General features: G+C 43.3%; 1 protein-coding gene across 1 annotated transcript in view; it reads left to right on the forward strand.

Annotated features, from left to right (window-relative positions):
* Positions 1–18333, forward strand: part of GTF2F2 (general transcription factor IIF subunit 2) — a 96781-nt gene extending 78448 nt beyond the window's left edge. Inside the window, exons 7-9 of the mRNA XM_064440840.1 lie at positions 1603–1702; positions 10750–10893; positions 17449–18333. Coding sequence (XP_064296910.1) covers positions 1603–1702; positions 10750–10893; positions 17449–17568 — 364 coding nt within the window. The 3' untranslated portion in view covers positions 17569–18333. The remainder of the gene's footprint in view (positions 1–1602; positions 1703–10749; positions 10894–17448) is intronic.
* Positions 18334–23355: the final 5022 nt, after the last annotated feature.

A 23355-nucleotide genomic window follows, 5' to 3' on the forward strand; every position in this document is an offset into this window, starting at 1 on the left:
TAATTGTGTGTCTCATTAAGCTGTTTTCTCTGAAGGGATGTTGTCCTCAACCTTTCTAAAGCTTGGTTTCATGCATCATTTCAGGTAGTAATTCTTGAGAGCTAAACCTGAAGTAAATGGAGCACTCCTTCTGCACCATCATACATAAGCTTTGAATTACATAGGGATGAGCTTGACAAAATGTGTTCAACCTCTGACCTTCTCAGGGTCTGTCCCGGAGAGACTGAAAGTCACCTTTTGTTAACCATATGATTGAGACTTGATTGCAATCCCAAGCACAAATACAGGCTGGGCAGAGAATGGGTGGAGAGCAGCCTGAAGGAGAAGGACTTGGGGGTGTTGGTTGATGAGAAGTTCAACATCGCCCAACAATGTGCACTCACAGCCCAGAAGGCCAACCGTATCCTGGGCTGCATCAAAAGAAGTGTGGCCAGCAGGTCGAGGGAGGTGATTCTTCCTCTCTACACCACTCTTGAGAGACCCCACCTGGAGTGCTGCATACAACTCTGGGTCCCCCAACATATAAAGGACATGGACCTGTTGGAGCAAGTCCAGACGGGGGCCGTGAGGATGATCAGAGGGATGGAACACCTCTCCTATGAGGACAGGCTGAGAGAGTTGGGGTTGTTCAGCCTGGAGAAGAGAAGACTTCTCCACCTTATAGCCGCCTTCCAGTACCTGAAGGGGGCCTACAGGAAAGCTGGAGAGGGACTTTTTACAAGGGCATATAGTGATAGGACAAGGGGTGATGGCTTTAACCTGAAAGAGGGCAGATTTAGATTAGATATAAGGAAGAAATTCTTTACAATGAGGGTGGTGAGGCACTGGAACAGGTTGCCCAGAAAGGTTGTGGATGCCCCGTCACTGGAAGTGTTCAAGGCCAGGTTGGACGGGGTTTTGAGCAACCTGGTCTATTGGAAGGTGGCCCTGCCGATGGCAGGGGGTTTGGAACTAGGTGACCTTTAAAGGTCCCTTCCAACCCAAACCGTTCTGTGATTCTATGATTGTACATTGGTTTGAACCCGGGTGGATTTCTCTTGTCTTCACATTTTTAAAAGTGCTTGTAAAACAGTTATTTGTGCTCTGTTACTCTACTATAATGCCAGAAGAAAGGTCACGGAAATTTATATTAAAATATGTAAGAGAAGGTCATGGAGTTTGATCTTTGCTGTGCTCTGGGAGTCAGCAGAGGTGGATCGAGAGCTTTTTCAGCCCTCAGCTGAATAAGCTGGGAGATTCTGGGTTCATTTGGGTTGGGTTTCATTTTTTTTTTTAAGAGCACAGGCTTTTCTTCCACCTGAGTGTCAGCTTTTAGAGTAAAATTTGTGTTCAGGCATGGTTTTTAGTATCCTCCCTTCACAGTTGCTTGGTTTTTAGTATTTCAGTGTCTTCTGTAGCATATAGTGTCGTAATGATGCACAGTGTCCTCCAGCAAAAATAGAGCAGGAAAAAGTGAATTCAGAAGAGTGCATCTGTTTTGCCTTATGATTTGTTTGCAGCTGACCTTTGATAAGGGCTGGTTCATACTTGCAGATTTTTAGAATTCTTTTTGAGTGTGTACCTGTCTGAACTTTTTATTAATTCTCTTCTTTTCTTTTGCAGATTACAGATAGAAGAATCTTCTAAACCTGTAAGGCTATCACAGCAGCTGGACAAAGCCGTAACCACAAACTATAAACCGGTGGCTAATCACCAATATAATGTAAGTAGCTTTCAGTATTTTCCCATATTCTCCTAGCCAGGAATCTGGCTCAGGACTCCAGAATCGCTCTGCTGCTCTCCTGCAGCCCTTTCACTCACAGTTGGCCACTGCCTTTGGAAATGTTCCATGTTACCTGGTTTCTCCCTGATTTTGTCTTCTTGGGATCTGTCTCAAGACCATCACCACCCTTGGGGCTAAGATCTGCCAATTCTGACTCTCTCGTGTTACCTGACGGAGGGCAGACCGCCTTTACCCAAGCCTTTTCTAGTGTCTTTATTACTTTCTACCTCTAGTGGGTTTTTTTAAATGTAATTTTGGAATTTTGGGATAAGAGGCAGTTCTGGCTTTGTGCTATGAGATGTGGAAGCACTCCTTTGAGCCAAATAAAACATTATATGGAGGTGGGTAAAAGACTTGAAAAGAATCATTAGTTTCCAGTCCTTTGCAGGAACTGACAAGGAGTAGAAAAGAATAACAGCTGATAATTTTTCACAGTTTCATACCTTCATAGTACGTGTTATTTGCATCATTAGCTTTGTCAATATTACTCCCACACTGCTGTTCCAGATCAGTTGATGTACATACAAACTATAATGTCCTTTTTCTTAAAGATCCTCTTTGAGTAATTTGTATCTATGCATATATAATTGCTGTTACTGTTGAATGTGAGAAACATTAAGTCATACTGAAAATGAGTCACTGTGTTAGTCATTTAAACTTTTACACTTTTTATTAAGATTTTATTTACATAAAACAAATGACAATATACTAGATGATATTTAAGCATTATTCTGAAAGGCAGTCTATTTCCACAGCACCAAAAATACTCGTTTCTCATGGGACTGTTTTGTAGTAGTTACTGTTCAAAGTCTGATCTATACATAGATGATCATACTAATATAACTATTTCAGCTAAGGGAATGACATTTAACCAAAATAGTCACACTGGTATATCCTGCTATGCAAATGCAATTTTACACGAGGATAGTGTTTTATGATGCTACTGTTACTCTCCTTCTTTAATTCTGCAATAAGCTACATACAGCATCTCTTTCCAGTGGGATTCTGTGCCATTTCCCTGACATTAGCATAATTACAACGGTATGGCTTCAACCTGGAGACAATCTTTGAATCTTTATTCCAGCTGCAAACTCCTGTTGTCATAACATTACAGAAATTTAAGTCCTGTGTAAGATTCAGGGGGTATAACCAGCACGTAATCAGGCTTCTTAAAAGTTATCATGCTCTTGTGTCCTAATTGTCATGTTTTTAGCAGTTTTTACGTAGCCGTCCATGTTCATGGAAATCCATTGGCAGTGTGTTTACTTTTCACATCTGCCTTAAAGGTGTTCTGATGGGAAAAATCTAGTAGAACATACTTATACTTGAATCATTCTGGGCCATGCCTTGACTCTAAAGGCCCAGGCATGACTACTTTCTACAACACCTTTCTTTTCATTAAGTCTTTTAGTAAGGTTCAGGTTAGATGGCTGAAAGGATGTGCAGCTGGGAGAACATGTCTGTGAACCTTTTAAAACTCTTGGTTAAATTATTCTGGTATATTCAGGCAGCAGTTGCTTTCTTAAAACTTGCTGTATCACTTGTAATCATACAACAGCCCTGCTGAGGACTTTTCACAAGAAAAAAGGAAAAGAAATGTACAAACTACCATACATACTGATGCATTTGGTCATCTTCAGAGGAGTTTCTGAGAAAAAGATGAGCATCTACTAAGAAAGAAAGGAGTAAAATTTCCTGAAGGAAGATATGATGGAATGTTAAATGGGGCTTAAGTGTCGCTGCTCCACGTACCCCTAACTGAACATGTAACAGGAAGAAGGATGGAAAGAAATTACATGTTTGAATACAGGGACAGGAAAAGTGATTTTTTTTTTTTTTTGCAACTAATTGTATTAAACCCATGTTTTTATTAGAAGAAATTGCAATTCCATTACAATATATGCCAGAATGATAACTTAGCTTTTCTGCTCTAGGAAAGGGACCTTCATTTTCTGTATATCTGTAGAAGGTACACGTCTTTAAAAGGTTGCAATGTTACGTAACACAGCAGAAAAGTTTTCTAGGGGTCCTGGTTACACCTTCAGGGGCTTCTTTGTAGTCTCCCCTCTTCCCGATCTCCTGTACTACAGAGGTTGGTACCTGTGCTCCAGGGGATGGGAAAACCTGCAAGAGTTCTTTCAAACATCTTCAGACGAAACTTTAGATTTAGTCTCACTTCTCTATCACCTTTTTATTAGCTGTCTACCAAAGCAGTGTAATAGGTCAGCTTCAGTATTAATGATACCTTCAAGAAGGCAATTTTGGCAGCTTTTCAGCAAGCTTTGCAACATACTGGGAAGGTAAACAAAGAGAAATTGATTTCTGTATGAAGTCTTGCAGGGGTAAACTCGCAACTTCTACACTTGACAGCTCGTTCTAAAATGGTCCTTCCTTGAAAGCAAATGGTATTTTAATGCTTTTTAAATTTTAAAACCACATAATTTAAAATAAATCCAATTAGTTTACAACGTACATGCATTCTGTAATATGACTCTCAAAAAGTGCTGTAGGCCTACTGCATAAAACATCATGTTTGCAAAGAAAACAGGAAGGAAAAAAAATGAAAGGCTGCATTGTAACTTGCTATCAGTAGTGTATTCACAAGAGAAAAAGAAGAAAACAGCAATAGATACTATGCTTTTTTTTAAAAAAGAAAAACAAAGCACTTCACAATGTGCTCCTTGTTTTTAGACAACAGCGGGAGCTGTTGCTGAAGTTGGAGGGGAATGCTGGAGTGTTGCTAATTAAAATGTGGGCAACTGGGACACCAGCTGCAAATAACTTTCCAACAAAGTGAGGGTTTGATATTAGGTTTTCTGTGCGAGCTGTTTTAATACATTAATGAATTAACAATATTAGAATATTCACATTGCATTTGTGTAGGGAACACAAAGACTCCTCCTTGATTTACTTTAGCTCATCTAGAGAATGTAAAATAGAAGCTCCTACTGGGGAGAGTGTACCAAGGCAATAAAATAATAGAGAAAGAAGAACACTGGGCATTACAAGTTGATAGCAAAAAAAGATTGTGCTTTGGTTAAAAAGACTACTTCGTGTTATTTTCCAGGAGACTGTTATTCATATAATTAGGATTTTATACCCAATCATGAAATAGTCCTGTCAGAGACCTAATATCAGTGAAGATAAAATTGAGAATTTCCTTATTGTTACTCTGTTCCTTTCTGTAGGAAGCATCAATTTTAAAGCGAGTAGCTTTTTCTCCACATGGAGAGAGTTGTAGCTAGTAGCTAGTTGCTAGCTAAGCACATTTTTGCTATATGTCATTTGAAGAGGTACAAACAGTGCCATGGATTTTTCGTTGTTGTTCTCAGAGATTGCCTTGAGAGTCCCACTAGCTTTTCCCATTACGCCCATGTTACTTACCCGTTATTCCTGTAGCCCTGCCACACGCAGAAGGAATAACCTCAGTGCTTCACTCTTGTTCTTGCTCCTTAAAAACAAAATGAAAACCAGAAAAGGAGGAGATGGAGTTCTTCCATCCCTTCAGCTTGACCTGAGGAGGTTGCAGTTTGTTTCTGTTTTTCCTTCTTGTTCATTTTGGTTTTGTTGTTTGAGGAGGTAGAAAATCGCAGAAGGGTTGTAAGAACAGGCATAACAGCTGCTGCTGTGGCAGAGTGATGCAGCCTGTAACTGGCTGTCTTTATCTTTCACACCATGTCTTTCAACCAGTCTTCTTGAGTCAGAGGAAAGTTGCTAACCTTAAAAACAAATACATAGGTCTTTACAATGAAAAGTGACCTGAAATGTATGCAGGAACCCAGAACTCACTGAAGCTTTGCAAATAGAGATGCCTTTGTCTCTCCTCCTGTCTTCTGGATTTGACCTCTAAAGTATCAGAGGCTTTTCTGGCAACAAATTAAGGCTGGATAATCCACCTCCTCCTCTTGTAAAATGTTAACACGTACATGTAATCAAAACATTATTAAGGCCCCGGTCCTAGCCTCCCATAAGCCAGTGTCTCAAATGTAGTAGGGCTCTATTGAAAATCCAGCAGTGTTGTTTACCTGTGTCAGCTGTAACCTGGTCAGCAACTGCAAAGAGAACTGGAAAATTCAGTGGATCCCTGAGTTAAAAAAGGCTGAAAACTCAGGCTTAAGAAAGCCCACTGCAGTTGATTGCAGTGGCTAATTAGAAAACTCTGCTTCCAGGAGAACATAGTGTCAGTGTCTTGATTTTTTTAGAGGATCTCATAAAGTTGTAGTTCCTGCTTTCCTTCTTATGGGGAAGGAAACATAGAGTATATCCTGTGGGAGGGTAATTCCCGTATTTGACTATGAAATACCAAAGAGAAGAAAACCTGGAGCAGTTTTCGGACAGGACCAAAAAATATTTGTTGTACCCAGCTAGATTAGATTATTTTTAATGATCTTTGGGTTGCTGTTGTTGACTCATTTTCTTCTGAAAAACCATGTAGCATGGCACTGTCTGCAACTTTGTGCATACCAGGTAATTTCTTTACCTTGGTTTCATTCCATGTAAAATGATGATACTGCCATACTTTCTGATGATCTTACTCATTCGTTTATTGGAAGCATGGTCAGTCTCATCACTTGTGGGTCAGCAGGTTTGCCCTTTGACTCCCTCCAGCTTAAAAAACAAAGAAACAGTTTTCAAATACAAATAATATTAGAAAATAGAAACCAAAATTGCTCTTGTAGATGGAAATATGACTTCCAAAATGTACAGCATAATGGGATTCTGATCGTAACAGGTGCTTTTTGATGCTGGCATGAAGTATCAACTTTAGACTGTGGCCTGAGATGTGACATATTCATGCATTTTTTTAAGACCAAAGGGACAGCCATCATACTAAAATGAATTTTAAATACATGTATTAAACCCTGCATGTTTCACTGTCCTCAGGGTGCACCCACGTCCTTGCGGCAACTCCCTACACCATTGCACTGAGTTAGAACGCAACAGTGGTAATAGATGATTGGTCTGGAGAGATGGTTCCTCTGTCAGGAAAAATACAATGCTCATCATATATCTTAGTACGTTCTGACTTAAGCCAGGTGTAAATTAAAAGCATTTTTAATGCCACAAACTGACTGGTGTCAGATCAGATGAAGATAAGATGTGAAGAACTTTTGGGCAATTAAACCGTAAATTTAGTGTATTGCTTAACTTGCAGGTAGCAGAAGAGATAAGCACTCTCACACATCTATTTCATCCTACATTTCATGCAGCTACGGGCCAGTCTCCTCTACTTCCCACTCCTTTTCTCATCTCCTTCAGTGCTTCATACAGAAACCCGTGCTCACCTACCAGGACATGGGTAGTGCTGTAGGTCATAGTAGACTTTTAGGTGAATGAGATTTTCTCTACTTCTCCAATACCTGTATGACTTTCTGAATTTACCCGGTAAAGAACTGGTATTCTGCTTTGTTGATGGAGTTGCAAGGCAGAGCACACCCTGGCCATGCTGCTTGGTATTTTGGGTTTGTAGTTTTGAAGAGTGCCAGCTGAGTGGACTTTTCATATATATTTCAACATCATTGCAGTTCTAGTTCATGCATTTACGACTAGGTGCAGTCTACTTACATTATACTGCATAGTGAGATTATACCAGTAGAGAAACAGAAATTGAATCCACAGCAGGCCTTCCAAAGTTTGCAGTTAAAACCTTATCAAGTTCAACAGAGATCCCTAATGATTTGTCTGTTGTACTTTCAGAAGCAGCAAATGCTTTGACAAACTGTTGTTAATAGCAAGACCAATGTCCTAGATTTATATTCCTGCTCTAGTTTCTGTGGCATAGCAGTTCTGCTGTAGATCATGGCAACCAAGATGATATGTTGAAGCTGTTTTACTTGATGCTACAGTTGCTATTGTTGCAAAGCTATTACTGTTTTGAAGATTTTTTTTAAATGCAGAGGCTAAAGAGTTAAATAATAACAGCAAAGTGTATTAGTGGGTAAATAATTAATTATTAATTATAGGAGAGGTTCTATCTTTTATAACACTAAAATACAGTTGGAAAAGCAGACAAGTATTTGGTAGCCCAAGCCCATCTTAGGTTTTAAGTAGAAGCAACAGACTTTAAGCTACAGGTTGGGAACAATTGCTCTGCATTCAATTTAATGATGTACATCTGTTTCAGGATTGGAAAGAGAGAGTTGGCTGGCCAGAGACCTGTGAGCAATGGCAAAGATGGTAATAATCTTTAGCCACTTTGGGGCAGATACCAAGAGACAGGCTATTTTGACTCAGAGAATCAGAGGGAGTTAGCTGGCAAGGGAAAAATAAATTGTGCCATAAACCTAATATCTCTTCTTAAACATAAGACTTTTAGTATCCAGTAGAACTGTGAATTTTCACTTCTAGGCATCTTCTTTGAAGGTCTTCTTTTTGAGGATCAGTTTTGAGATGTCAGAGGCAGAACGACTCCCATACAGAATTATCCCACAGGCAGCCAGGCGTGTGTCCCTTATTGCTTATATGCATCTCTTCTGCTGTACATTGTGCCACTACAGATTCACCCACACAGTTTGCCTGAAAGCACTTGATGATTACATGAATTACGTTACCTTCTGGGTTAACTTTGTTGGTTCCAAGGAGCTTGGCAGATATTCTTGCTGAGCTACTCTCCATCATCTTTGAAAAGTCATGGAGGACAGGAGAGGTGCCCGAGGACTGGAGGACAGCAATGTCACTCCAATCTTCAAAAAGGGCGAGAAGGGGAACTATAGGCCAGTCAGCCTCCCCTCCATCCCTGGAAAGGTGATGGAGCAGTTCATCCTGGAGGTCATCTCCAGGCATGCAGGGGACAAGAAGGTTATCGGAAGTAGTCAACATGGATTCATCAAGGGAAGATCATGCTTGACCAACCTGATAGCATTCTATGATGGCGTGACTGGCTGGGTTGACAAAGGGAGAGCAGTGGATATTGTCTATCTTGACTTTAGTAAGGCATTTGATACTGCCTCCCATAGCATCGTTATGGACAAGTTAAGGAAGTGTGGGTTGAATGAGTGGACAGTGAGGCGAACAGAGAACTGGCTTAATGGCAGAGCTCAGGGGGTTGTGATCAACGGGGCAGATTCTGGTTGGAGGCCTGTCACTAGCGGTGTTCCCCAGGGGTCTCTGCTGGCTCCAGTGCTGTTCAACATATTCATCAGTGGCCTAGATGATGGGACAGAGTGTAACCTCAGCAAGTTGCTGATGACACCAGTCTGGGAGGAGTGGCTGATACACCAGAAGGATGTGCTGCCACCCAGCGAGACCTGGACAGGCTGGAGAGCTGGGCTGAGGGGAACCTCGTGAAATTCAACAAAAGCAAGTGCAAGGTCCTGCACCTGGGGAGGAACAACCCCATGCACTGGTGCAGGTTGGGGGCTGACCTGCTGGAAAGCAGCTCTGCTGAGAAGGACCTGGGAGTGCTGGTGGGCAGCAAGGTGCCCATGAGCCAGCAATGTGCCCTTGTGGCCAAGGCCGCCTACAGTATCCTGGGGTGCCTTAAAAGGAGTGTGGCCAGCAGGTTGAGAGAGGTTATCCTCCCCCTCTATTCTGCCCTAGTGAGGCCAAATTTGGAATACTGTGTCCAGTTGGGGCCCCCAGTTCAAGAAAGACTGGGAACTACTGGAGAGAGTTCATTGGAGAGCTATGAAGATGAATAGGGGACTGGAGCATCTCCCTGATGAGGAAAGGCTGAGAGACCTTGGTTTGTTCAGCCTGGATAAGAGAAGACTGAGGGGGGATCTTATCAATGCTTATAGATATCTGAAGGGAGGGTGTCAGGAGGATGGGACTGGACTCTTTTCGGTGGTGCCCAGAGGCAGGCCAAGGGGCAATGGGCACAAGTTGGAACAGAGAAAGTTCCACCTCAATATGAGAAAAAACATCTTTCCTGTGAGGGTGCCAGAGCAGTGTCACAGGCTGCCCAGGGAGGTTGTGGAGTCTCCTTCTCTGGGAAACATTCAAAACCCGCCTGGCCACATTCCTGTGCCCCCTGCTTTAGGTGTGCCTGCTCAATCAGGGGGGTTGGACAAGATGATCTCCAGAGGTCCCTTCCAACCCCTGCCATTCTGTGATTCTGTGATGGTTTTCTGTTATTGAGGGTGGGTTTGGGTGTGGATGGGGTGATGTGCTGACAGATGTTGCAATTGGTGCTCTGCAGTGATTGGGGTTTGTTTGGGGAGTGCTGGTCTATGCAAATCTTGCTTCTGATGATGAAGCTGAGGAAATGCAGAAGTGTTTTTGGAGGCAATAAAAGTTTCTGCAGAAGTGTATGGTCATCTTGTACAGATTTTAATAGTTAAGTACTTTTTAATATACATTTGGAAATAAAATTATGTGTGGCAATAAGGGGCCTCTACTTGCTTGGAAGGTTTTTCTTTCTTTTTGGACTACTGTAATTTTGTGTGTGCTACTTGGGTTTCTCCTGAAGAGATACCGTCTGCATCCTTGGAGTGTGTCTTCACTTGGTGAAGATGGGTTTTATACTGCCTTGAGTGCTGTTTTTGGAGCAGATCATGCAATGGCTAAGGGCTATTTGAGCATCCTTTGGGCAGGCGGTTGTGATGATTGTGGATGTTGTCGTGTTGGTCTGTGGATTTTCCCAAGTACGGCAATTTGTAAGTTGTTTGATATTTGTCATTATACTTCAGAAGCTGATACCAGCAGAGGTGGAGTGAAAATACCATCTCAGTTTGGATTCCTGTACTATATATTAATTCTCTTTCCAAGTTTGGGCACATCATGCAGGCTCTGTTTCTGAGGATTTTTACTGGTTAAAGCAGAGATACATATCTAAAATGCTTATTGTGCTGAGGACAAAATGCTTAGTTTATGTTCATAAAAGAACATTTGAGTGCTCAAAAGAAAATTTTCCAGATGAAAAGCACTGAGTCATTGAACAGTGTTTTATTAAATAGAAGAGGGATTTTTAATGTCTTAATGTTCAGCACTGAGAATTTTACAGGGTTACATATGAATGTCTTTAAAATGTGTTTTGTATCTGATAGATTGAATATGAGAAGAAGAAGAAAGAAGATGGAAAACGGGCTCGAGCTGATAAACAACAAGTGTTGGACATGCTTTTTTCAGCCTTTGAGAAACATCAGTATTACAACATTAAAGACCTGGTGGACATAACCAAACAGCCGGTGGTATGTACTAATAGTCTTGTAATATAACCATTTTCACTAGTTATTGATTTTCCATATCTAGAAAATAGTTTAATATATACCATGTACCTTTGAAACAGCTCTCTAAATATGTTTTACAACAAACAGAAATCATGGAGTTTTAAGTTCACCATTGTAGGACTGTATTGGATACCAAGCATTGCAGTGAGTATGTTTTTTCTTGACAGAGGTGGTTTAAGTAACCTAAACGATCACTTTCTTATTTAGGTGTGCTTTAACACTAGAAACAAATTCTGTAACGCTCTGACATCTCCCTTGCTATTCCTGTCCTAACTGAAGTAACAGCCTAGTTCTGTTGCTGCTGTTGGCAGTAGAGAGCTTGTGTATGTGAGTGGTCAGCCCTCCCTTCAGCTTCTGAACTTTATTTTGGTGTAGCAACAGGGGTTACTCTTTTTCTGTGGGTCTAGAAAATTGTGTTTCATGGAATCAGTATTAAATGCACGCATTATCCATGTTAGGAGCTCAGGCATCATGTCGACACCCCCAGAATCACTTGATTTCCTTTATAAATAGAATAATTCTTAGACTAAGAGTTTAGGAGTTTGATATTTGGGATTTATTTTGATCTTTTTTAACCACTGTTTTGATACACAAACAAGAAAAGCATGGAGACGTGTGTTTATATGATGGTTTTGTTATCCTGCAATGTCCACCACCCCCTGTCACCTATGAACCCTAACTTTCCAGTTCCTTCCCTTCTTTCCCTGTTCAAGCTTTCCTTGAGCAGACCAGGTGGGAGTGGGGGGAGACGATGGAACAATGATACATGATGTATCTTTGGTGCTTTTGATGTTTTTCACTGCTGACTTCGATATCTATCCTCAACCTAGCTGCAGTTTTGAGAAAACTTAAAGGGACTTAATTGAGTCTAAATGGAGCAACAGTTTCAAAAGTTGTTAGAGCTAAGGCAGAAGAAGGAACAGTGACAGCTGGATTATGGAAAAAAATACTGCTCTGTAGAAGGGGAAAAAAATGGAGATGCTTACTAGTTTTGCTCACTTCACGTTTAGAATTAAGCGGATCTGTATCAGAGGATTTGTATAAGGTGCACAATCTGCTTGGTTAAGAAGCTGCACAGAGTTGTTACCCAATTCAAATAACACGCAGGTTCACGGTATCTAGTACCTTGAAAGACACTAGTTGGATAATGTATTTGTGTCTTCTATTCCATTCATTTATCTAGTGAGTCAACTCCTCATCTGTGTGGCAGAGAAGGTGTGTGGATCATGGGAGCTGAGGAGGAGGAAGGAATAGGAGGAAGATATGGAGGGAGTAGCAAGAAAATGTTAAGGTGGTTTTTTATAAGAGATAAATGTGACAGTCACTATCTCGATCACTTTGAATGTAAGTAGATTTATCCCGTCTAGCACGACTTCAGCTAGAAATAGTTACCCACAACTCCCACTGAAGCCATGGGAGAACAAAAGTTTTCTTCCTCCTTTGATGTGATTTACTTCTTGAATGTACCTGTCTCTCTGCATCAGCTCAGAGGAGCCTGGAAGAGCTGTGCTTCTGAGAGAAGTTTCTTCATTAAGCACCAAAAGTTGGGCAAGATTAATCCAATTTTTGTCTTAGTTGGTGCCCTAAGGATTAGATATATAGGGTAGTTATCAGATGTATAGAGCAAAATACCTCACATGAATACTTCTGTTACATTTGTGATTAATTTCTATGCCTGTCTATATACCTCTGCTGTCATCATATGCTGCTGAATATATTCTGCCCATAGCGTAGTAGATCTGTGCTGTGTACTTTCATGGCAGCAAATCTAGCCCTTTTGTTTTTTTCAACTATTGTAGTAACACAGATACGTTAAAAGGAAATTGTAGACTAATTTTTCCCAACATCACATATTATTTGGGCAATATTTTGCATCTGTGTTTCTTATTTGAGTCTCTCTGCTGATGGCTAGAAGTCCCATAGGGCTCCTGAGATTAATCAAACCATTAAACCCTCTTCCCCGAGCGGGCTGTGCAGTCTTAGCTTCAAGCTGTGTGCGAGAGTTAGGGGTTTCGTGTTCGTTCCCAGCCATGGTTTTGCCGTAGATGTTTCTGGCCAGCCAGCTTCCTCAGACCCGGATATCCTGAGAAAATAAGTGACCAAAATCCTCTTCCTGATGCCCTTTTTCATTCCCTGGGTGGGCAGTATGCTGATAAATTCAAAACTACCTTTCATTATGTCATCTACCCTTCAGCTAAAGCTATCCTGATTTCCTATCTGGGCTCCCATTAAAAACTTCCGTAGGGAGTTGCTAACAGCATCCATTTCCATTTAAAAATACTATCCCTTGGTTTCTGCCGCTCAGCTGGTGTTCACTCCGTGTGTAAGCATTCCTGATGCTGCAAACTTCAACCTCTGGTGTGCTCCTTTTGGTTTTTTTTTCTGAAAAGAAAGTATCTGATGCTAATGCCCACCGTGACTTTATTCTTTGCAGAGCAGCTATACCTGACAAAAAAAAATAAAATGCCAACAGGTGAAGAGGCATGCTTTCCCCGTGCGGTACAGAGGTTGGCTGCTAATTAATCTCTGCTGAGTGCCCACTGCTTTATTTTCTGTCAGAGTTTCTAAGATTGTCTGGGTATGTAATTTCTCCTCTGAGTTTCTAAATGTTGAGGTTATTTTCAGACACGAGGAAAAAAAATTGCTGCTGCTGCTGTCTCCTCAGCTCCCATTAAAATTAAGTTCAAGGTGCTTACATCACTGGCTAATAATATTTAAAATACATTTGTCTAAGGGAATTAACATATTTGATAGTGAGGTAACAAATAAATGTGGGTATTTTTCTTATGTAATGGTAAATGTAAATAGTAAATTAAACCCTTGCTACAGAATATGTTTCGTGTTACACCGGAAATTGCCGCCATCTTTATTTTGCAATCGTTAAATCACAAAGCAAGTCTATTCTGAATGCAAACTACTGTTATATTAAGAAACCTGGCTTTATTTGTTTTTCTTTTTTAATGAAAAATAACAATTTGCAGTAGTAGGCAAATCTGTTGCCACCTACCCAGATGTAAATACCGAATGCTCCCTGGAAATACTGCAGTAATTCTAGATTTGGACTTCATGGCTGAGAACATAATATGCTTTTTATGCGAGCAATCAAATATTTGTGAAGAATGGAACCAGTGGTCTAATATGAACTGTATTTTTTCAAAATGGGGTAGATTGTTTGCAGTTTTTTCTTCTATTTCAGCTTTAAGTAATGTTTGTCCTAAATATGGTGGGGTTTTTTTTCCCCCTCAAAGTTTCAGAAGGGTTTTCAGAGCTTGGAAGTTAACTCCTCTCTCAGAATTTTTTCTCCCATAATTCTATAATAGCATTTCACTTTTTATGGAAAAAATCATGAGGGAAGGTGTGACAGAGCAGAGGATGCCTTAAATGTACAAACAGATTACCTACAGGTTAGCACTGTGTTAGAATTATATGTATATAAGCGTATTGAATCCCTTTCTGAGAAGAAGTTGTGGGCCCCTGATTAGTGCTCACCAGGCTCTAAACTTCAGTATTTGGCATCACTGGAGGAAGGGGGGGTTCTCTTGATGATAGAGTGTCAGACTGAGTGGTACGCCTCCAGATGTGTAGGCCAGCCTGGCACAGCCCAGACCCAGGTGGAGGTTTCTGGAAGGAGAAGTGGTGATCCTGCAGGAAAAATCATAACGTCCCCTGAACTCATCTCATCAAGCCACTTGCTCTCAAGTACGGTACGATACAGCAGGATTACCCCGATCTGTAATTGTCTAAAAGCTCCAACAGCTGAGCATTGTCTGTGCACAGAGAGTGATTTTTTGGGGTGAACACTCTCAGCTGCCCTCCCTAAAACCAGTGCTGCTTGTTTCCCCCTGTAGTGGAGATGGCAAATAGGAATATGTTGCAAATCCTCAGCTGCTGCAGTTCATGGTCACAGCTTGAAGTGCCCTTACTTGTGGCACCTCGCTGTTCAGCTCGGGTTGGGTTTGTTCCGTTTTGTTATGCTGTTGAATCAAAACTCTTGGAAGTTTTGCCCAGAGAGAAGCAGAACTGCCTGGGGAATTGGCTCTGAAAACTAGTTGAAAATAAAAGTAACCTTCTTTTTACTGGGTGGGTGGTTTGGAGACGCGAGCACGTAGTGAGAGGTGAGAACTGCCTCCTGCAAAATGTCACCCAAAGGTTCTGCCACTGAACAGCAGCGAGCAGCCAGGAGCCGTGGACCATGGAGCCGTAGCGGTTTTGTTCTGCCTGAGCCCGGCGGCATCGTCACACCTTGTGACCTGGCTTCCCAGATGCAGACTAGGTCTGTCAGGCCAGGAGCTGCATATGGATGTACTTCATAGAGCGAAGAGCAATTATATTTGTTTTTCCCAATTCTCATTAATCTGTCCGTGTGATCTAGAGTGGAAATTTAACCTTGAATCTGAGTGTTTCTTCCACCCACTCTGCCATCTCTTGAAGTGTCTGTCAGTGACACTACTGAAAGCCACCTCGTGTACATGCACAGAAGGATTGCAAACAAAGCAGCGGATATGCAGGCGTACACATCTACACGTACCCATGCAGAAATCGCTTTTTCACCTGCTTTCATCACCGTTTAAAGAAATGCACTGCGCCACAGCAGTGTCGCCGTGCAAAAGCGTTTGCGCACTGATTGCTGTTGTAGCGAGTACATTCGTCTTGGGTACCTGACTCTCAGATAATGACAGCATCTCTGCGATAGATGAGATGTGGAAAGGTCTGCTAAGGGATGTATATTGATCTCCTGCTGCCACCTGCTGGGGTTTGCATCGTGCACCCTCAAAGACCGAAGAGCCGTCCCCACAGTGCTAAATGAACTCCCCGCTCATGGCTCCTGCACGCAGCCGCTCTGCTTAAAGAAAAGACCCTAAGAAACTAGTTTGTATATGCAGTCTGTTACGGTCATCTTTCTTACTTGTTGGACAAACACCCCTCATTGCTTTGAGATGGGTTTTTAAGAATAATTTTGCTACATGAATCCAAATGAAGTATCGTCATTAGTGTGGGATCTGGATTTTTTTTTGCTTTGTTAATTTTTGATGTGTACCTGGAGAGGGAGTAATCATCAGATTCTCTAAAAGAGACTTTTTTTACTGACTGAGAACATACTTTTTATTTATTTCCCAATCCTTCCATTTAGCAAAAAAAAATTGGAAGAATATAAGGAAGAGACTGGGCAATCAGCCTTTCTTTTTTCCCTATGTCATCAACAAATATTTGCTTTTTAATTAATTGGAGTATGTTGATATTTGTGCTTAGTGGAACTGTAGATACAGAAAATACTAGGGTTGCAGTAACTCCAGTTCAATATATGCACTCAGGGAGGATTAAATTCCTCAAACTAAAGCAATTATGAATTTAATGTGGGGATTCTTAAACTGTGGTCTGCAGTTGCCATGGCAATCCTCTCAAGTCAGTCCCGATTAATATTTAAACAAACAAGCAGGCAAATGGCTCTTTAAAAAAATGAAAAAAATTACTGGTGTTTATTATAAAGAGTAAGGGAGGGTGATATTAGTGAGCTGTTTTGTGCCAAAGGTTATAGTACTGGTATCATAGCTTTGCTTGTGTTTTTTTTTTTTTAATTTATCTTCCTAGCCTTATTATTTGAATGTATTAGAAAATTCTCTGGCATCTACTCAGCTCTCCTCTAGAAATGAGGCCATAACAAAATGCTTAAAGCTTTGCAAAATGGCATGATAACCAGCAGCTTGGGGCTTCGATGGGGTCCGAATAAGGCAGGGAGTTTCAAGATAATCACAGGCCAAGCAAGACAAAAAGCCAAGAGCTTTTAACTCAGGTGGAGAAATTCCAGCAGGAGGAAGATGTGTGGTGTACAGCCCCGCACAGTGGCCGTGTCCCACCGCCCCGCAGAGCCCCTCGTGCACAGCGGCCACCCGCGCAGCTCGCCGTCTGTGGCGGCAGCGAGCTCCCAGGGCAGAAAGCCTATCCGCGTACCCGCTCCCCCACAGCCATGTAACAGCGCACAGGTTTTTAGACCAGCTGTACATCTGATACTCGGGGTACATCGGGCATATCTCAGCCCTTGGATTTTGCACGTGCCCATCTTGAGACAGGAGCTGTGGGGTGTCTCCGCTAGCTCATCCGTGGGGTGGGTGCTACTGCTGTAGGTCTGCATTAAGCTCAGCATCGCCTTACCAGAGGCGCTGGGAGCTTTGTTTCGGCAGCCCGTGGAGCACCCATCTAGGTAGTACCTGCCTCTCCGCACCCCGGGCAGGGCTGCGCAGGGACTGCCCAGGAGCAGTCACCCCTGGGGCTCCGGAGCTCCTGCCCTGGGGGCTTGCGCCGGCATTGCACCTGGGCTGCTCTAATCCCCGTTGGCGCCTGGGGGTTGAAGTCTTATCACAGAGTCATTATTGCGCAAGTTAGTGCCGATGAGCCAACACGCTGTCCGCTACATCGTTTTTATGAACCGAGTTGATGTGATCGAGCCGACCGCGAGATGTCTTGTAGGAACTGTGGTAATTGCCTGCCTGTATAATTTGAATTTTTGTTTCCTTTCAGATATACTTGAAAGAAATTTTAAGAGAAATAGGCATCTACAACGTGAAGGGGACCCACAAAAACACATGGGAGCTGAAGCCAGAATACAGACACTACCAGGGAGAGGACAAGAGTGATTAACAAATGCATTTACAAAGCAAGAGAGAATTAGAGTGATTGCACTGAGGGAACTGTGGTGGGTTTACAGACACGACTGAGCACAGCGCAATTCTGCAAGGTTCAAGTTAAATTAAAGCAGCTGATACTTTGTGATTTTCCGTAGCTTAATTTTTTTTTCCAAGGAATATTTCTTGTACGTTTCTATAAGTGTTTTGTCTTTTGACAGGAAAAACAATATTTATAGAATAAACTTGTATTCGATTGATCTTTATTAGAAATCTTTTGAGTTCTGATCTTACTTTTTCTTGGTAGCTTTGTGGCTTTTCCAAGCCTCAATAACTTTGAAGGAAAACGTGTCCTAGAGGAACCCATAACTTTGTGGTTTTGTATTCCAGCAGAACCAGGATGATACCCTCACTTCTGCTGGGATCTGTCAGGGCTTCATCTGGAAGGTGCACAGCCCTTTGTGCAGTGTTTGGGTGGAACGGACAGACGCTCATTTTAGGATCAGGCTTTAGGAAAAACAGCCACAACCACGGTGCTCATCACAGTCCTTAGACTCCATGGGAACAAATCAGGACAGTTAAAAACTCATAAAACAAAAGCTGTTTGATACACAGGTCAGTGGGAAGACGACAGTCCCCCCAGGTGATTACTGAGGAAAAAAAAATTACATTTCTGTCTGTTAGGTACATCAAGGAATAGATTTATCTTTTCTTTGTTTTTTATGATGTTACCTATGTTTTATGTTTAAGCATATCAATAAAAGCTTTATTTTAATTTGTACCACGCAATGTTCTACATTATTTACTGAACACATGTGATTATATAGCGTAAGTATAAAGGTTTTTTTCAAGCCATGTTTTCATTGCTGGCTTTGCCACTGGGTTTCTGTGTGTTTTGGGGAAGATTCCTTAATGTAGCCGTGTCTCTGTTCCCGTGTTTTTGAAATTCACACTTCAAGAGCTGTCCATTCAGCATCCTCTGTGGAGAGAGCAGGGCGGGAGGTGGGACGGGACTATTTAATTATATTCTCAAAGCTTTTATGTTAGTAAAAGAGTAAAGAAAACAGAGTGGAAAAAAATCATTAGTTTACCTTTAAATGAAGCAGGTGGTGAGGTTTATAGCACAACTTTCACATTCCCTTAGGTCTTTCAGATGTGCGCATCACTTCTGCACACACTAGTAAAATAATACGTCTGCGTGAAAAAGCAAACATTCAATTATTGGTCCACTTGGAAGCAGTGAAAGGTTCGGAGGGGGATCAAATGCCTTCGGAGGCTTGTAAAACAATTCTGACCCCTTATGCATAAGTCACATTTTAATTTTGCTTTATTCATTTTTTCTAGAATTGTTTGTGTAGGTATCCCTCTACAGATGATAACACCTCCTGCTGGTGCTCAGCTTCCCATGGCATGAAGTGTCCAGTTCCTATGAGGTGGACTATAGGAGGTGGACTACTGAGAGTTTTTGAAGAGCAGATCACGTTCAGGGATGTGCGTGTGCTTTCATAAATATCGCCATTGACTCCTGTCTCCTCAGGCTTTACAAGCAGGACCCGGCTTGCTAATGGCTGCAGGAGATAACTGAGGATGCTGAGAGGAACCCAGGAAGTCAGCCTTCACGTCTTGCTAAGGTACATGTGTTCCCCAGCAATCACCAGACCCTGCACACGTTGCTGTCCTCCTCGTGCTATTCGACTCCTCCAGAGACTTGCATTCAGAACCATGTCGGATGAGAACTCTTGCGTTTCATGAGTTGGGCTCCTCTGTTGGATTCGTGTCCTGTTTGAGCAGTTAAGGTACCTAGAAAGTCTAGGTCAGCTTCTCCCTTGTGTTCCTCATGTGATCTTCTAAAACCAAGCAAGGGAAAGCCATGCAATCCTAATTTAGTAGTGTTGTAATTCAGCACCACAGGTAAAAATGACCATGCCATTGCAGAGGGAAAAGGTCACCTTTAGTGGGATCCCCAGCAGGATTAGCTTAGCAGGAAAGTATTTTGGATCTGCTTGTATTTTGGGTTTTATGTGAGTTTACTGCTTCAGTGACAAACTGCTACATTTTGTCTTCAGTTGAGAGGAACATAGAACGAAATGCCAGAAGATCTAAGTAAAGTAGGTTTATGGATCTGCAGAGTGCCTTTGGACAGGGTAAATAGGCTTTACTTAGGAGTAATGGAAAGTGTAGAGAGCATGCCATTTTTTTATAGGTTTTATGTTTTTTACAAAAAAATTATGGGCATCATTAAAAACATGGAGAGTTCTAGAAGTAAACGAGCAGTGGAGTTTTCAACCAATGAGCAACAGAAAGGTCGACGAAAGCCAAGATGCCCCCCCTTTCACTTGCAGCCTTCTCTGGAGCAGCACCAGCTTTCAAGGCAAAAGGGGAGCGGGACAATGAGGAAACTCTATTCAAAAAACAACTGGGAAACGTTACACCAGGATAAACTAAGCCAAGACATCCAGCGGACAGTCTAGAAGCAAGGCAGCTCGTGAAGCATTTTTTTTTCTGCTTCCTGCATGATTTTGAAGGCTTTCTAGCTTGTTAGTGTGCAACTGGAGTTTTAGCCCCAAGAGCAGCCACAAAATCCACGTGGCATGAGAGAAAGGCACTACAAGCCCACAGGGGTGCTGACCAAGAGGATGAAAGATGCTCTCCTGTGCTGACTCTGGGACCTGCGCTGTGCGTACAAGGACCCTGCTGCCCCCTGCCCAGAGGGAGCACACAGTGAAGGTGGAGTTGTTAGGTGCCGTTTGCTGGTCATCGCCAAGCCACGGGGTCTTGCAGCACAAACCACCCTGGAGTCACAAGCAGCAGGGTAGACACACTGCTACGGCCCCCACATTCTCCCTTCTGCAATAATTCAAGCTACTGCAGGACTGCTCTAATTTCATGTGAGGCTGTGATATAATGATTTAGCATTGGGGCAACCTCATTGGGATCCAGCATGTAACAACCAGCAAAAACTCGCCAGCTCTGCTCCGCTTGCTCTGCAAGGGGACCTTACGCAAGTGCTGTTAGCAGGGTTGCCATCTGCTGAAAGAGAGGAGGTGGAGGTGGCTCGTAGACATTCAAGTCTGATTCCTTGGCCCCCACATTTGGATTAATTTAAACTCTGAACTCGCAGCAGTGATGAACACCGACTCCCTGCTGGTCTTCCCATGTGCTGCTGTCTCTGCTTACTGCTGAACTCTGCTTGTGCGGATGTTCATCACTATCAGCGGTCGAAACATTGGTCCATGAGCGGGTCCCACAGGTGCAGCAGAAGTATCAATGTGCTAAATGCCATTAAATGAAATTAAAAGCACATCGACTCTGTAGCATTACTTCTCCCCAATGACCAGTTCTTTGAGTCATCAGAAATTTTATACTCTGTAAGCCCCATTGGTACAGACGCAGGCCTGAGCTGATGCAAGGTGGTAGTGATGTGGCTGCCCCAGGAGAGACGCCCCCGTGCCTGTGGGCTGCGAATGGGTGAGAAGGAGCGAGCCCGGAGGCTGTCACTGCTACGTGAGGAAGGAGGGTGGATTTGAACCCAGCATGGGTCAGGCTGGTCCCAGTGCTGCCCTGCTTCCCTCCCTACCAGCTGTAAACATCTGCCTGCCTCTGCTGCTGCCAGCCTCCTCTGCAGCCCTGCCTACAGCCAGCCCGGAGACTGCTGGTGGGACAGGCAGGGCTGCATGAGGAATGGGAGCAGAGTACAAAGCGTGAATATTAGCTGCGGACTGGCAAAAAATGATGTGGCTACAAGACCTCTGCTGCCAACACCGCACCTTTGACACAGAGCTCGCAGTGGGATCGGTGGTCACTAGCTGCTTTGATCCCAGTGGGTGCTCCCTAGAGGTCAGCCATGCTTTGAGTCAGCTACGTATTGTCTTCGCCAGCTGCTTGGAGTTGGCTCCAGCTGAACATACCTCCTGCGTGTGTCAGCTATGCCCACCCACGTTCACATGTCCCTGTCGCCAGGATGGCATTTTTCATTAGTCACTGTATTTATTGATTTCTAACAAACCGTTATTCTTGCTAATACCATATCAGGGCTGAGCTGCTGCTCCAGGCTCACCTGGAAGATCGCTCTGCTTCTTGAGCTTTTCAAAGAGCTGTGGCTGGGTACAACCTGTCCTATTTCTCATACCGATGGCAGGACTGGAGGCCTCTTTTTTTTTGGCTCTCCTATGCATTGTTACCAGGCTGTGGGGTCACCCTTTCTCTGTGAGTGTTTAATTATTTGTGCAAGGATGACAAACTCCAACAGAAAAGATCAAAAAAAGCCCTTTCCAGAAGAGCGCAGCACCCAGTGCCACAGCAGGTGTCTTAAGGTTCGCATCTCTTTTCTGGTTCAAGCAGGTCAAACTTGTCCACCCTCAGTTCTCATCAAAGGCAAATATTTTGGAATTCATTGCATTTTGGAATAGGGAATTGGTAAATAGCTTTGAATGGGGAGCACAGGGCACCCATAAGCCAGAGAGGTCAATGAACACAGGTGCCAGTGAGCATCGCTTCAGCTAACCGCACCTCGGGCTTGCGTGATGGGCAAGAATCAAGCAGCCGCAGCTGAACTTAGAGCAACCCTGTTCTTCCCAGCTCAGCAAAGCTCAGCACAAGGAGCTGCTTGGCACTGGTCGTACTAGTCTTAGGAGTACCTCAGCCAAAATGTGTCCCTTGGAGAAGCGCAGCCAGCTGAGGGGGCTTTCTGCTCCTGACAGTGTCACACGGGGGTCTGGGCTTTTTGCAGCTGGTGCGTTTGCAATTACAGGCAAATAAATGTGAAAAGGGGGAAGCTGCAGTGTTTGGCTTTCACTCTTGAAAGGAAGGGAATGACTATTTCTTTTCAGCTCTACTCCATTACCTAGTTGTACGTCTGGAGCTCGTTCTCGAGAGTGGGATTTCCACGGGACCCCGAACACCTCCAGGAGGCAGGGAAGGCCTTGAGCAGCTGTCAGACAGATAAGCAAGTACAGAGAGCCAGCGGAACAGGCAAGGGCAAAGCCTTGATTAAAAGCAATGAAGGAAACAATGGAGAGTCCTTCCTCGGCTGCCTGGGTCTGTGCCTACACCCGTCCAGCTGCCCCCACCAGTCTGTGATGGGAGGGTTGATAGCGCTGGGGGAGGAAAATGAGACCGGCCCATCCTGGGCTTTACACATCTAATTTAAGGTCATGGTGGTTTTTTGGTTTTGTTGTTTGGTTTTTTTTTTTCCCAGAGAGGCTCACTTAAAACCCCACGTGGATTCCTGAAAAGCCTCCCTCCACCACCCGGCCAAGCCCAGCCCTGGATAGAGGCTATTTATACTCCAGTGACAGGAGAGGCTGCAAGCAGTGAGGGCTGCGTCCGTGCAGGGTCCACCAGCTCAGGCACCCCCAGCTACGGGATCTTCTTCCTTCATGTCCTTCCCAAAGCTGCCTGGCTTGCAGTAAGCAAGGCGGCCATGAACACAGAACCCTTCTACTTGCAGGCAACTGCTATCTTGGCCATTCAGCTTAAAAATCGGGTGCATTTATGGGGGTCAAAGCACTCATAGCCCTATGACAACACGTAAAGTGGACAGCATGTGCTGCCAAGAGGCAGCCACTGGGCCAGGGCAGCCAAAGCCGATGGGTGACGGGCTATGCCAGCCCCTTAAATGCTTTTTATGGGCAGCTTGACCAAATGCCAGCAGCTGGAGGCCGTTTTATGGCTGCAGCCCACAGCAACTGCACAGCTGCAGGAGGCAGAGAAATCATCCCATCCTGCCTGGACTGGAGGGGCCGAAGGTGCCCAGCTCAGATGCAGACACAGCTGTAGTTAAAGAAAATGAATCTCAGGCCTT

Source organism: Phalacrocorax carbo, chromosome 1 (assembly GCF_963921805.1).
Source record: "Phalacrocorax carbo chromosome 1, bPhaCar2.1, whole genome shotgun sequence".
Lineage (NCBI taxonomy): Eukaryota > Metazoa > Chordata > Aves > Suliformes > Phalacrocoracidae > Phalacrocorax > Phalacrocorax carbo.